Source organism: Strongylocentrotus purpuratus, unplaced genomic scaffold (assembly GCF_000002235.5).
Source record: "Strongylocentrotus purpuratus isolate Spur 01 unplaced genomic scaffold, Spur_5.0 spur5_scaffold_12, whole genome shotgun sequence".
NCBI lineage: Eukaryota > Metazoa > Echinodermata > Echinoidea > Camarodonta > Strongylocentrotidae > Strongylocentrotus > Strongylocentrotus purpuratus.
The window spans coordinates 22,623,902-22,640,433 of record NW_022145597.1 but is presented as its reverse complement, the minus strand read 5'-3'; the positions used below and the strand labels follow the sequence as shown (position 1 = coordinate 22,640,433).

The following is a 16,532-nucleotide window of genomic DNA, read 5'->3' as shown; positions in this document are numbered from 1 at the left end:
AACAATTTAAAGGGAGGAAAATCCCAATGCTGATGGGGTTATAAGCACATTCTCATAACGGAAGACTGAAGACCTTTGATAAGTAACATAACTATATCATCTATAAATGCGAATGAGTTTAGCGAGCGAGCTTTTAGGAGGAAATTGCTCTTAGTCGCTTTAAATCAGGGGCACGTTTAATGAGAGAAAAGGGGGACAATTATCGCAAGGGATGACACCCATTAGAAAAGAAAAGGAGCACGTGTCAAAGTATAAAGGGTAATTATCAGAGGTGAAAATGGGACACTTCTTTATACCTGAAAAGAGGCACTCACAAGGGATGAAAAAGGCACTTATGAGAATGGAAAATGAGTATTTTGTCGACGGAAAGGGGGCACTCATCAGAATGTGATAGGGGCATTTCTGAGAGGTGAAAAGGGGCATTTATGAAAAGGGGATAGGTCCCTTACGAGAATGGAAAAAGGACACTTCTTGCACCTGAAAAGGGGCGCTGACCAGATATGAAAAGGGGTACTTATGAGAATGAAAAAGGGGCACTAATAATAAAGAAAATGTGCATTTGTTGAAAGAAAAGGGCCACCGATCAGAGAAGAAAAGGTGTAATCGTGAGAAGGGGAACGGGCACTTATGAAAAGGGACAGTTTTCATAGGTGAAAAGGGGCATTTATGAGAAGAGGGGAGAAGCTCTGTTTTAATGGGGGCACTTATCAAAGGGAAAGTGGCACATCATGTAAGTCATTGTCAAATAATGAAGGTCCCGCATTGTATTTGGCTAAACAAATTAAATAGCAAACACTGTTCAGAAACAAAAGTTCAGATTCAGTTCAAGAACATCGTTTATTTTCTTTCTTGCACAAAAAGATTCACAATTATTGTTCCAACATTAAAGGAGAACTAACCCGAAGAATAAGTGTAGGTATATTGAAAAACGAGATGAATTCCTGCCTTTTAATGTATTTTTTTTTCTTCCACAGGGATTTTATTGATATTCATTTGAATATATATATTCAAGGTAATTTAAATTTATAACATAAATAAAATTGGCTTCTCAAGATCCAAGTATTGTTGAACTGTTGAGTTAACAGAAAACTAACAAATCAATAATTCATTTCTGATATTCATGGAAAGAAAAAAAGAATACAGAAAAAATATTTTATGTAAATAAATTCCTGAATTAAAAGCCTTTTAATGTATAATAAATCTTACGAACGCGTACAAGAGATATATAAATGAAGATTTCTTGGCATGATGTAATGCATTTTAGCATGACATGGGCACAGCCATTTTCGTGAAAAGGAAAATGTGACGTACCAGGCGGAGTTGTACATGTATCATGCAGCGAGCTTTAATTGAAAAGACTTTTTCATCCAATAACAAAACTTTTACTTTTTATTTATGCAATTAGTTGAATACATTTAGTTGATAAACGAATACGCACCGTACATCATGCAATCAAGAAAATGGCGATGCCCATGTCTTGCTGAGAAACTGTATAGTACTTTATTCTTGCTTTATGCCTTTCTCATACACCTTGTTGGCGAATCTTGTAGATTGATGGGCAAGAATGCAATAAATCTCTCAGAACAACTAAAGTTATTCTTTGGGTTAGTTCTCCTTTAAAGTGACTCGGTAACATTGTTGAAGGTTGATGAAAAAAAATTGCTTAATTTTTGTATAAAATGTTACTTACTATATTCCTTCTACTATACTAACCCTCTGACATGCAAAAAATCCTGAACAAATTCTCAAACCACAAAGATATCTATAGTTTTCTTTGAAGGCGTCGATGTGAGGCACCCTCTAAAAGTGATTAACAGTAAATTCTCCCAACCCTTTTTGAATTTTCCCAACCGTTTTTCCATGAGAAAAATACATAAAATAGGCTATAAAAATCTGTCAACACTTAACTGTCTGGAATGGAATGTAGAGCCATTTTATTGCTTTGTGACGATTTACATTCACCTAAAATGTAATTAAATTGTCCTTGTCTTGATGCTAAACAGGCTTTGACAAGTAGCAGAATAGAAGTAGAATAATATAGTTGGGAGAATTAAGGAATCGATCAGATCAGTTTTTCCCAATTTGTACCATGAATAATGATTCGTTTTCACTCAAATTTTCAGATTATCTTTAATTGTACATCTAGCATTAAAGTCACTACCTTAGCACCACCATCTCTCATCTGAACAATGTTAAAAAGTCCCTTTAAAACGTAAAGTTACACATTAATAAAAGACATGCCATGCTACGTAAAATATATATCTACATGTATTATAATTCAATTAATTTATCTTAACTATTTTAGTCATCTAATTACAATAAATGAAATATATATGCAAAGATACACATTTCATTATTCATATTGCAGTCGGTCATCGAAGAAGTATCAACTTAAATACAACTGTAAATAACATTTTGAAAGCTATAAAATAAATCCAGAAAGATTCCGGACAGGGAATGCAAGCACGTCACAGGAAAATAGAAAGAGCTAAACTATCATTCACCTACGTGGCATTTACAATTTATAATAATAAGAAATCCGCTTTTATACATTATACAGTGCGTCCCAGAAAAAACGAAACCGAGAATTATCGATGTTTTATTATAACAATCAGCCATGTATGAAGTTTTTCGTTTACGGCTTTCTAGAAATGTGATTTTCTCTTTGAAATTCAGATACCGTCCGCCAAATGACTTTCTGGTTTCCTCTTTTCAAATTGATTTGAATCACTCATGCGTAAAATATGCATCATGAGAGTATCATGAAATGAAAGAGGAGGATCTATGCTTTCCAAATATGTGTCATTTATCAATTATAATAATGACTAAGTTATGATAAAACATCGATAATTCTCGGTTTCGTTTTTTCTGGGACGCACTGTATAAAAATTGGATTCAATACTTGCCCCCGCACACTGTGTGCACAATCTCCATTCCCTGGGGAGCATTCCAGTCAGGCGTTATCAACATTTAAAAGACATTATTCCTAGGTTTAATACTTCCTTTAAAACAAAATAAACTTAGGCTAACTATAGAAATAAAAACATTTGTTTAAGGTTTGCGGTGAACGATCTCCGGGCCGACTTCGAAATATTCTTGGCTGCTGATGGCTTGCTGATTGAATGCCGGACGTGTGGCAAACTTGGATGCCCCCACCCAGACGATACTCTCCCTATTCTGCCGGTCCAGGATCTGGAGCGGCATTGTAGGCGGAGCCAGCTCCATCAGCTCCCGCTCCAACCGGTCGTGGAACCCGCGGAAGACGCTGGAGCCGCCGACGAGGACGACGTTGGCCCCGACTTGGTCGCGGGTCCCCTCCCCGCAGGCCATGATGCTGTCGATGGTGGTGGCGTGGATGCCTGGGTGGTTGCGGCCGAAGATGGAGGGCTGGAAGAGAGCCTCTGTGGCGTAGAGATGGTGGACGTCCTGGCCTTCGCGCTGAAGACGCGTCACCTCATCGAAGTCGGCGACGACCTCGCATGTGCTTGTCTTCATCGTCTGTGCGATCTCTGACAATGTGACAAAATCGTGACAAACAGAAGAAACGACAGTGAGATATAGTAAAAACAAGACTAGAGGGGTTGCCATATTTAATAATTTGGGATGAAACTAAAACAAAAAATATTTCAAATAAGGGGGAACAAAATTCTCGCTATAACTGCAAATCAAAGTATATGCCAATCATGTATCCCGGATTGTCTGAATTTTTAAGGAGAAGGGCGAATATGTCCCTATTAATTTTGTAGTGATACGCCAATACAGACCCTACTAGGCTGTTTAGCAAGAATGGGACAATCATAATTATGATGTAATAATGCTTCTCATCAAATTTAGATGCACTGGCTTTTGTTGAAAATCAAGTGGTAATTCTATCAACAAAGCAAGTTAGTCTGAAGTCTTAAGTTTCATTTTGTTAAAGAGGATTTTGCACCCGGGACTGGGTTAACTTGAATATGGCCCGTTGGGTATGCATCGTTACCATAGGTAATTTTCTCCCCGCGTGCAGCGGGACTCTTCATCATATACTCGGTGATGTCGCGGCCGGCGAGCTCGAGACGACGAACGGATCCGTCAACGACCACGGCGTTATAGATTGGTACAATGTCCGTGATGCCGTCACCGATGTCAATCACGGTACCGGTCATTACTTCCGAAGCGAAGAGGGCGCACATAGATTGCTTGACAAGGTAAAAGGCCGGGACCTCGAACTTCTCGAACATGATCTGATGAATAATGAGGAATCGTGATTTTTAATGTGTTAGAATCTTACCTTTATTATCATGATATTGGGAAATGATGAAGTTAGTCGGGCTAATTGTACAACAAATATAACAAATTGTTCCGCGGTCAATTTCAAACACTAACCGAATTATTAACTTTAACACTGGATCCAACACTATGATCTAACCCTAACCCTAAACACAAATATAAATCTAAACCTCATTTACAACCTTTACTCGATAAGCACAGACAAATATTGTCACCGAGGTAAGACTGTGTAGCATCCCCGTGAGGCAAACCCGCCTGTGAACTATTTGAAATGCCCAGTATTAACTGTTCGTTTATTGATTCGGCCCTACTGCTTTTCTTCTATTACTTTGGTAAATTTGTTCAAACAACAAGATGTCATAGACTCTCGAAAAATTACATTTGCCATTCAATAGTCCTCTCTATTGCGATTCAAAATGTGCGAACATGACAATGTAATGTTACGTACTCAGAACACGATTTCTAGGGTATAAAAAAAAAAGGAAAGGTATTGCAATCGCACTTGAGTCAATTTTTCGATTTGTGTACTTGCAATAATTGGTAAGAATCAAAGTTACAAGACGGTGGTCCACAAGGCCCCTTTGAATTACTTTTCTGGTCTGGGAGTCTTCAATTATCAACAGAGACAGATCTTCTTCTCTTGTTGATCTTCTTCTTTTCAAAGCGGGGCAGTGGTGGTGGTGAGTTTATGGGGGGGGGGCACACACAAATTACTAGCATGATTAAGTATGCATGTCAAAACTGAGTTGTGTGCCCTTCCCCTTTTAACCGGTTATTAATCAATTTGTACACAATATACAGACGACATCCGGAGCAGCCAACCAACCACCAGCCGCCGCCCCCCCCCCCCAAAAAAAAAAAGAATTAAATAAATAAATAAATGATTGCAAAAATATTTTAAAAAACTGACGATAAGATAAAGGTTTCGACATACCTCAATCATTTTTTCTCGATTTTCCTTCGGGTTCAATGCCGGTTCGGTGAGCACGACTGGTCTTGATTCGGGTTTGACTCGGAGTTTGCGCCGGTAGATGAACTCCCAAACGGTTTCCATGTCTTCCCAGTTTTTCACAAGACCTCGTTGAATGGGTTGACTGATGTCTAGAACACTCCGCTTGTTGAGGGCATCATTGCCGACGTACGAATCATCTTCCTATCAAATAAGAGGTAGCCTTGATGAGGACGACGGCGACGACGATGGTGATAGCGATGAAGATGGTGATGATGATGGCGATGAAGCTAATGGAGGTGATGATGGTGAAGGTGATGATGGTGATAGCGATGAAGATGGTGATGATGATGGCGATGAAGCTAATGGAGGTGATGATGGTGAAGGTGATGATGGTGGTGGTGATGATGGTGGTGGTGATGAGGATGGTGGTGGTGGTGGTGATGAGGATGGTGGTGGTGATGAGGATATGGTGGTGGTAGTGTTGGAGATGGTGATGATGAGGATGGTGGTGGTAGTGTTGGAGATGGTGGTGATGAGGATGGTGGTGGTAGTGGTGATGGAGATGGTGGTGATGAGGATGGTGGTGGTAGTGTTGGAGATGGTGATGATGAGGATGGTGGTGGTGGCAGTAGTGGAGATGGTGGTGATGAGGATGGTGGTGGTAGTGGTGATGGAGATGGTGGTGATGAGGATGGTGGTGGTAGTGGTGATGGAGATGGTGGTGGTGATGAGGATGGTGGTGGTAGTCAGTGGCGTAGACAGGTTCGTACACCTGGGGGGATGACTCAGGGGCGGATCTAGCTTTTTGCTAAGGGGGGGTTGACCAATAATGACGATGCGGAGCATCGTCCACGAGCCGCAAAGCGGCGAGCCGATTTTTTTGGGGGGTGTTTATTTGACCCCGTAAGTGATGTTTTCCTGGCATCTATTAACACAATGGAGACTATAAAAAGCAGTGCATGATAACGTCTTTTTAAATCAAGTAACAGTTAAATACACAGTTATATCCAGAGTTATCATGTGTTTGGTTAAGTTACCAGATGAGTTGAATATCTTCTCACAATATTTGCACTTGAAAGGGTTTCTCTCCAGCGTGCGTTTTTTTTTTTTTTTTTTTTTCTTTTTTTTTCTTTTTTTTCCCCCTTTTTTTGTTGTTTGTTTTTTGGGCCGCCCAAGGGGGGGGGGGTTTAAACCCCCTAACCCCCCCCCCGTAGATCCGCGCCTGTTTTATCTTGTGGTTTCTAAACCACAAGATAACAACAAAATACTTGTAAGATATTCTTTTTTTTACCGTCTGAATTGGCTTTCACCGTGTGAATGCGGCTAATAACAATAAACACAATAACAATAATGATGAGGATTATTATTATCATCATCATAATTATTATTGTTATTAATATTATAATTGTTATCATTATTATTATTACTATTATTATCATCAGGCTTATTAAGTAAGCAAATATCATTCCCCAAAACCTGGGGGATGATTGTACATGCCATCCCCCCCCCCCACCTTGTGAGGTGGGGGGGATGCATCCCCCTCATCCCCCCCCCCCCCCCCGTTGTCTACGCCCCTGGTGGTAGTGATGATAATAACGATGATGATGATGTGGTGGTAGTAATGATATATGAAGATGATGATGACGATTATTATGATGTAATGGTAACAAAAATGATTATGACTACATGTGTATTTATCATCATTTAATAAAAGCGAAAAAAGATCGCAAACATTTCTATCTCCGGCAATTTAAATAGCCTGCCCATCACACTTATAAATTTGCGTACATTACTATGACGTTACGTAACCCAATTGTGATTTCTCGGAGTGTTTCCACACAAAAAGGTATAAAAAGTCTTTGCGATCATGTTATGACGAATTTTTTAAAGATCTCAATATTGCTACAAAGAATATATATACGAATAATCAATTTCATTTGGCTATTTGGGACTCTTTTAACAGGGACTGCCTGTGTGACCAGGGCTCTGTCTACAAAGAGTTGATATCAATCGCAACTCTGTTATACTCTTTTGATACCTGAAGTGGCTATTGTTCGCAATTACACTATATTGATAATCTAATAATATTTTCCAGCCATTAGAAAAAAATAGAATAGCTTTCGTTATCCGATTATTAATTCTACTGATTATCTCAGATCAAAAAATATATTATTAAAGGAGAATTATATCGTCTAAAGAACTACAAGGATTTTTTTCTGTGGCAAGGAAAATGGCAAATCAGTCACACCGCTTAAGGTAAAACCTCTACCTTTCAAAGTGCTCTCCCCTATATCAATTTCTTACGTTTTGTTGATGTCTGCCGACTATGGTTCGGACTTCGCCATCCGGTGATGATTTTCCCGCAAACCCGTATTTACACGAGTACGATCCGTTGTCGATGATCACGGCTGGTAGTAAATTTTGGAGTGGCTCCTTCGGTTCGACGACATTCTCGCGGTGAACGTTGGTATCGGCTGGCTGGGAGGTCTCAATGTTTGTCTGTGGTGCTGGGAGATTCATAGAATGGATTTGATCATAAATTCACTTTTGCACTTACACAATCGCAAAGGCTGTCGAAAAATCAACCTAAGGTAATTTCAATAGCCTTGTCCCCACCTATTGAAATACATGTACGAACATTACATTGGCGTATTTCATATCCGAACCTAATTTCTAAGGGATATACAATAAGCCCTCATTAGGTATTAAAAATTGCCCCTGATTTGATCATGTATTGGGTATAGAGCAAGGTCCATTGTAAAGTGCCACGCCCACTTATACTGTAGCTACTGGCAGACAGTGTATACAATAATGTGCGCGACCGGTATGGAGTACTGGAACTAAACTCGGCCTAGGAATTCAAACAATTTAACGTACAAGTCGACTCGATCTGATTTTAAAATAATCAAACGGCCCTTTTATAACCATAGTCAATGGGCCCTCAAGCTACATGTAGCCCTTTGGGACTAGACCATTCAAATCTAGTCAATAAATCCGCCCCTGTATAGAATTCACCATTCATACATGTAGCTCATCCATTTGTATACGGAGGAGGTCCGACGGCTCAGTCAGGTGAAGCAGTGGTCTCGTAACTAGGAGGACCTAGGTTCGAAACCAAGTCGATGAGCTATCCCCTATTGTAATTAAGGAATTAATCCTCATTACCAAGACTCTCTGAGCCGTTGGTCCCTCAGTTACCTACTCATGAGGACATGCATTCTTTCTTCATGTTAACAGTCAGGTAAAATAAACCAAACTGAACCGAACCAATATAATTTAAAAGTTCCCACGCCTATATATTTTTGTTACATACTTCCTGCTGTGGGCGGCTCCGCTGTCGTCGTCGTCGTCGAAGTTGGGGGTTCCTCGGTCGATCTCGACTTACTTCCCTTACTCTCCTTTTTCTTCTTTCTTGCCGACTTCTCCATTGCAGTCTTTGACGCTGATTTCCCCATTGTGCCGGTAAATAATTGTTCCTCGACTCAACGACTCATCAACAATCCCAATATTTTGTTCACTGACTATTCAACGGCACTTCAGCAAGTCCAAAATGTGTTAATTGACGATTCAACGAAGCTTCAACAAACCCAATACTTTGATCAATGACGAAAACAAAATCGAATTAAGTTCAATATTTTGTTCATTGACGATTCAACGACGCTTCGACAGGTCTTAATGTGTTCACTAACGATTCAACGACGCTTCAAAAATCTAATACGTTGATCCTTGACGAATAAATCTAATCACATAAATGTGTTACATACAACCAATATCGAGGTTAGCTATTCCGAAACCGTGGCGAGAACAAAAAGCACGAAGGGACTTTGCCTTCATGATTTACCGAAATGCCAATTCTGAAATACCACTTGAATTATAACAATACACCTGTATATTGATATCACTACAATGCTAAATCGGGCTGACATTGATTATTGAAGTAGTGCATGATTTCATTTTTAGACCTTTGATCGGTCACATGACTCAAGGTGATTGTGTGATTTTCTGGGGATTTCGACGTTCGCAAAATGAATACCGACACGGAGAGAATAATAAGCGTTATGATAGTTGGTTACTTTGATCTTGAATAGAGGTTTACAAAAGTCAAAATTTACGGTGAAAACACACCGACGGAACTACTAAATTATTTCAATTCATCATTAAAGTGAGTAGCACAAATGCAACTGCACGTAGACAGATTTTATGGTACGGTATTTCCCCTTGATTTTGAAAGGGTTTCTTGGCTTATGTTATTCACTGAAGAAATTGTATCGAATTTTGCACCATCAGTATTATACACGAAAATTATGACATATATTGTTATACGCCTAATATGTAAATATATATATATACGAGAGGTATAAGGTGGGGTAGGTGGAGTGGATATGAGAGAGAGAGAGAGAGGGAAAGAAGAGAGAGCGGGGAAGAAAGGAGAGAGACGGATATATCTTTGTTACGGGGTTCCAGGAGTTATTCTAAAATGGACAAAACGAGAGTGACGTCAATTATACTGTTGGGTGTAGCATCAGCTAAAACAATGTGATCTTTATTAAAAATATGATAGTTCAAACTAATATGTGAATTTACAATGTAATGAACAAGGTTTACAATATACATGTGTACACGTATTTCATATCCGAACCTAACTTCTAAGGGATATACAAAAGACCCCAATAAGGTATTGAAAATTGCCTCTGATTTGATCATAGGGTAAAGATCAAGTTCCCTTGTAAAGTGCCACGCCCACTTATACTATAGCTACTGGCAGACGGTATATACATGTACGCGATTGGGAATGGAGTAGGACTAAACTCAGCCTAGGAATTTGTGTGGGATCATGGGGAGAGAAATTCAAACTAGTGAATAGTCCAAACAAGTTTTTGTACAAGTCGACTCGATCTGATTTTAAAATACTCAAACGGCCCTCTAACTAAAATCGGCGGGTTCTCAAGCCTTAGCACACCAAACCATTCAAATATAGATAATAATCCGCCCCTGTATAGAATTCACTATTCATACATGTAGCTCATCCACTTAGGTACGGAGGAGGTCCGACAGCTGAAGCAGTGGTCTCGTAACTGGAGGACCTAGCTCCGAAACCAAGTCGATGTGCTGTTGCTCTATTGTAATAATTAATCCTCATTACCAAGACTCCCTTTGCCGTTAGTTCCCTAAGTTACCTACTCATTAGGACATGCATTCTTTCTTGATGTTAACAGTCAGGTAAAATAAACCATCAAACTAAACCGAACCAATATAATGTAAATGTTCACACGCCTATATATTTGTGCTACATACTTCTTGCTGTGGGCGGCTCCGCTGTCGTCGTCGAAGTTGAGGGTTCCTCGGTCGATCTCGACATACTTCCCTTACTCCCCTTTTTCTTCTTTTTGGCCGACTTCTCCATTGCAGTCTTTGACGCTGATTTCCCCATTGTGCCGGTAAATAACTGTTCCTCGACTCAACGACCCATCAATAAGTCCAATATTTTGTTCACTGACTATTCAACGACACTTCAACAAGTCCAATATTTTGTTTATTGACGATTCAACGAAGTTTCAACAAACCAAATACTTTGATCAACGACGAAAACAAAATCGAATTAAGTCCAATATTTTTTTTCATTGACGATTCAACGACAAATCAACAGGTCTAAATTGTGTTCACTGACGATTCAACGACGCTTCAAAAATCTAATACTTTGATCAATGACGAAAACAAAATCGAATTAAGTCCATTATTTTTTTCATTGACGATTCAACGACGTTTGAACATGTCTAAAATGTGTTCATTGACGATTCAACGACGCTCCAAAAATCAAATACTTTGATCCCTGACGACTAAATCGAATTAAATAAATGTGTAACATACATCCCTTTTAATAGAGCCAATGTCGAGGTTAGCTATTCCGAAACCGTGGCGAGAACAAAAAGCACAAAGGGACTTTGCCTTCATGATTAACTGAAATGCGGCTGAAATACCACTTAAATATAACAGTCCACCTGTACCTTAATATCACTACGATGCTAAATCGGGCTGACATTAATATTGAAGTAGTGCATGATTTTATTTTTAGACCTTTGATCGGTCACGTGACTCAAGGTGATTGTGTGATCTTCTTGTATACCGACACGGGGAGAATAACGAGCTTATGACAGTTGTTTACTTTGATCTTAAATAGAGGTTTATAAAAGTCAAGGTTTACGGTGCAAACACATCGATGGAACATTAAAGTGACTAGCGCAAATGCAACTGCACTTAGACAGGATTTATGGTACGGTATTTCCCTTGACTTTGAAAGGGTTTGGTGGCTTATTTTATTCACTGAAAAAATTGTATCGAATTTTGCATCATCACCATCAGTATTATACACGAAAATTATGACATAATTTGTAATACGACTTATATGTAAATATATATATATATATATATATATATATATAATATATATACGAGAGGTATAAGGTGGGGTAGGTGGAGTGGATATGAGAGAGAGAGAGGGAAAGAAGAGAGAAAGGGGAAGAAGAGAGAGCGGGGAAGAAAGAAGAGAGACGGATATATCTTTTGAAAGAGAGAGAGAGCGAGAGAGGGGGAGAGAGGAGAGAGACGGATATGTCTTTTGAGAGAGACGGATATGTCTTTTGAGAAAGAGAGAGCGAGAGAGGGGCAGAGGGGGCAGACAAACACACATACGAATGGGCACAAATTAAGTAAACGAGGTTCACATTGACTTAAGTTGTTTTGAAATATGACTGCAGGCGCGTACGCAGGGGGGGGGGGGATTGGGGTTAACCCCCCCCCCCCTCGAGTTTTTTTTTATGTGTATGTTTTATGTATGTCATTTTGGAAACCCCCACCCCTTTTGAGATTTTTTTGTTTGTTTGTTTAATAAATTTAAAAAAAAAAAATAATAATAATTGCCAATGGCTGACCTTAAAAAGGTGACCTTACCCCCCCCCCCCCAACTGGACAAAATGTCAATTTTTCAAATTTCGAGACCCCCCCCCCCCCCCCCCCCCCCCCACTTATTCAGCGGCTGGCTGAGTCGTTGCGATTTTTTGGGGACTCTAAAAAAAAAAAAAAGTGTACGCTTCACCCCCCCCCCCCCCGATTATTCAGCGGCTGGCTGAGTCGTTGCGAAATTTTGGGCCCAATTTGAAACCCCCCCCCCCCCCCTTGAAAAAATCCTGCGTATGCCACTGTATGACTGTAACAACGTACTTTTAAAGGATTATTATTAATGTCCTTTTTCTGCAGGCTCATAATTCCGAAGCTTCATTGATCCAAAGTGTTACTAATTTAATTGTTTGTTATTCCGAAGGTTCATCATCAAAGCATAATTAAATAATTATAAAATGTATATACAGAACGAACGCTATACCATTTCCGGAAATACGAACCAACAGAAAACCGAAACTTCGGTAAAACGAGTGCCCCTTCTAATAAAAAAAAGTAATAATATTGCTTTAAATCTGGTCGTAGCTGCTCTACTCACCACCGCCTTGGTTCGTCGTCTCGTCGCCTGGTGGCCGTCTTTGTCACATAGTATAAGCCTATATACGTTGTAGCCCTGGTAGTCGTTCTCTTTCCCTTCCAGCAATCTAAATGATTGAAGAATATTGCAATACCTGAATTTGTTACGGAATCACGGAAATGTTCATGTCATAATATAAGTTACGTTATACATCTTCATTGCCTTAGGGAAATAGAAGTTGAGAAAACGTGTTATCCCCCCCCCCCCCCCCATATTGACGTCATATTCATGCAATACTACAACTCAGACGAGCTTTCAGGATTCTTCATGGCTTGTTGCCAATTTATGCCCAAATATTCTCATGACTCAGTAGTCATAAAATTGCATTCTATTTTAATACCACAAACCTTTTATTTTGGTTAAACAAAGCTAATAGTCTTCAAAAAAAGGAACGTTGCGATACAAAGGCTAATCATATTTACACACGTGGATTTAATCTGAAAACAGATTTCGAGTTACAATTGACTTATTCTGTCTAGGTTGCTCTGGTAAAAATATATTGCCCCCCCCCCCGCCCCCGCCTCCGTAGGATGGTATAAACATTAGTACTCCGCCATTATCACTGCATCATGAATCATCATCCTGGTCGTAAATGGTATGGCGCGGTCAGAACGTCTTCTCCTCTCCTCTTACTTCCACCTGTAAAATGAGAACTCTCTTTAAAACTGCATCTCATTCTATATTTATTTGTTTATTTTTCACATACCCACCAAATTGCATTTCCTACATTTAAAAAGTATCATCATTTCCATTTGGTTATCATAATTCTTTAGCCCTGTTTCTCATTCCAATTAATGCTTTTCATATTTCTTTCTAATTTAAAGCCTTTTATTTTAACGTACTTTCCTTCATTCACATAACATCTTTTCATTGAACTATTCATAATAGTTTCAAGCAGATCAATAGACTTTCCTCTACGGTTTATAAATTCATGTCAACAATTTATTATATATATTTGTTTATATCTCTATATATTCATACAAGTCGTGTTATACAACAAACATCCAAAATGTATTGCTTCTGTAGCCGTATTTTCCTTTATTTGTAAATAAACTTTGACTCATGGAATTGGTTTGATTTTTATTTTAATTTTTCACAATAAAATTATCATAAACTTGTCATTTCTTACCTTTTGATACTTACCTATAAATATAGGAACATGTACAAGTGTTCATCTGGAATAACATGCTGATTTCAGTTTTTGACAGACCACACAGGGTGGGGCAGACTCCTGAGATGTTGACCTCTATCGAGGTCAAGGTCAACCGTTCGTTGAAGGTCATGACCTTTTGATTTAATTTCAGCAATCCCGATAAAAATTATTTTCTTTGATTTTGTCTTGCAAATATTTTTGTTTTGCAAGTTTAAAATATTGCTTGGAACAACTGCAGAATACCTCACTACACAAATAACCCTAATCCTAATTCTAATCCTAATCCTCATCCTAAACCCTATGACCCTAACCAGGGGGTAGCTAACCTTAGAACTAACGTATTCTATAGTGATGCATGGTAGGGTATTCTGCAGATGATACTACAATATTAACTACACAATACTGTACCGATATCAATCCTACAATATGAAAGTAAGCCAAAATAACTAAAACTATAAGAATATTATACGTATCTCTACAAAATGATTGTTCATACTTCTATTATAGATCTATCCTACTTCGACGTAACATCGATTATGAATCATCAATTTATATACCAAATCAGTCATTACTTAAAATCATAATTATAAATGGTCATGTCTAATTTATCAACACAAATACTCTAATTTTGCTATTATAGATCTATGCTTTATTCATATTATCATCATGTATAAATCAGCAATTATCCATTTTATATCAAATATCAATCATAAATTATGAATTTCTAATGTTAGAATATAAATATTACGATTATATCTATAAAATATATTTTCTATAATCTTGACCTAGATATTAATCGTATTTTTTTGTTTACATACTTTGAATAAATATCTATTTATATATATATATATTAAAGCATTGTATAGTTAGCATAATAGCATAATTTAGCATAGCATATTATCACATGCCTAACTTTTATTGTGCAATAATATTGTACACAAATTCATTGATATCGGTAAAGTATTATATAGGCATTGATTGATTTGCATAATTATAAGAGCCAGGAGACACGAGTTTACGATTTCCGATTTAATTTATTGGTCAATTTGATAATACAAATCAATGCTATATAACATCATTTATCTAATACTAATCTAAAAATAATATTCATTTAGTCTAAAATATTTATTTCACCAAATCTCAAATCAATGCCAATTATGGTAATGTACATACCTATATAGTAATACAATCAACATGAAATCAAATATCAAGGGAAGAGTATACATAATGTAATATTTCCAATTTAGAAAAGTAAATGCAATAATTTCTTACCAAATCAATAATATATTACCAAAAAAGAGATCCTTGACTTTGAATCTTTGTTGAATTTTGAGGGATGATTCTTCTGACACAGGTACTATTCGATTGAAGATCGTTGCCTCTATTTCGATGTCGGCAAAAACGCGACGTGACGTGATCGCAAAGGAATAGGAATATAGGTTGTCCATTCCAACCCAACAATCTTCGTGATTATGGAATCTACAATATTCTAAGATGGGTAAGGGTAGATTAAAACTTGGCCCTTACACTACTTTTATATTAATTAAGGGGGCCTATGTGTATCAATGTTGTCCTAACGTTTAGATTTGGCCAAGCTCAAACCCATCCTGACCCATCTCAGTGAATTATAGAGCTCCATTAAGATCACAAGTGATATTGCTGAATTCTCTACAGACAACTTCACTTACCCCGACATCTATTTGTTCAGTCTCAGCATTCTCCGGTTCAGTCTGGCAGAAATTATGATCCAAATGATTGAATTTCCATCCAAAAATATTTCCTTGCACACACAATAAATAGGATCCAATGTAATTCCTCAGGCAATCGTCGATTCAGGTCCAATACTATATTATTCAGAAACAATTGTCAGCAATGTTATTCCATATCGTTTTGTTGGTAGTAGAAATTATCAAAGTTTGCAATTAATCTGAAAAGCCTTTCTGCAAGGTCAGGCCGATATCTGACTTTGGAATTTTGTAGAAGATTTTGAGATCAGGCCCTTCTTAGTTATGCTTTCCTCAGTTAATGGTGATGGTGAAAGAATTGTTCATCTTATTACCATCCGTTTCCATATCTGTCGATATTTGTCTGTTTCTGAAGCACGCGTCGAAATGTCCACTTGGAGATAGATGAAAGAAATTGGCAAAATACGCAATTTAATTCGATGCTGTTTATTAACTTTGAGATCCATTTCTATATAAAAACATATTATTAGGTCACAGGACCTTCGAACTATATGTTTCAGCTGAAGAGATGGCGTTTCAATTTCAAAGTCGGTTGAAACATGCTATCACAAAATGAGCCTGTGTCCCGAATGTCGAACAGAGTCCTGAGAATCGTGTTGCAGAAAATCCAATCGTTACATTCGATAACATACACTGGACACGGGATAAATCACACGGGATAAATCACACTCAGTCCTTTGTGTCCAGAAAAATGTTCGAACTTGATATATTTATGCCGAATAGCTGATAGATTCCAAAGTTGGTTGAATGCAGTCACAAAAACCCCAGTGTCTTGAATTAATACAGGTTAATGTCTCCATGTTGAAGCAAGTCCACTGGTGCCAATAACCATGCACTGTCCAAGTGACGAATCACATCCTTTTCTTCATGATAAGAAGTTCA

At 38.1% G+C, this 16,532-nt stretch overlaps 1 protein-coding gene across 2 annotated transcripts; it reads right to left on the bottom strand.

Moving 5' to 3' along the window:
• Positions 1 to 2,903: 2,903 nt before the first annotated feature.
• LOC100893082 (actin, cytoplasmic) lies at positions 2,904 to 11,483 on the bottom strand. 2 transcript variants are annotated; one of them, XM_003723633.3, is made up of 5 exons: positions 10,517 to 11,483; positions 7,526 to 7,728; positions 5,204 to 5,422; positions 3,980 to 4,223; positions 2,904 to 3,509 (listed from the first exon to the last, which is right to left on the bottom strand). In XM_003723633.3, the coding sequence occupies exons 1-5, from the start codon at positions 10,650 to 10,652 to the stop codon at positions 3,052 to 3,054; spliced, it is 1,260 nt and encodes a 419-aa protein (XP_003723681.2). In that variant the 5' UTR covers positions 10,653 to 11,483; the 3' UTR covers positions 2,904 to 3,051. The 2 variants fall into 2 exon arrangements, with proteins under 2 accessions (XP_003723681.2, XP_011667571.2); XM_011669269.2 differs by having other exon boundaries at positions 8,535 to 10,605.
• Between the last annotated feature and the right edge of the window lie 5,049 nt (positions 11,484 to 16,532).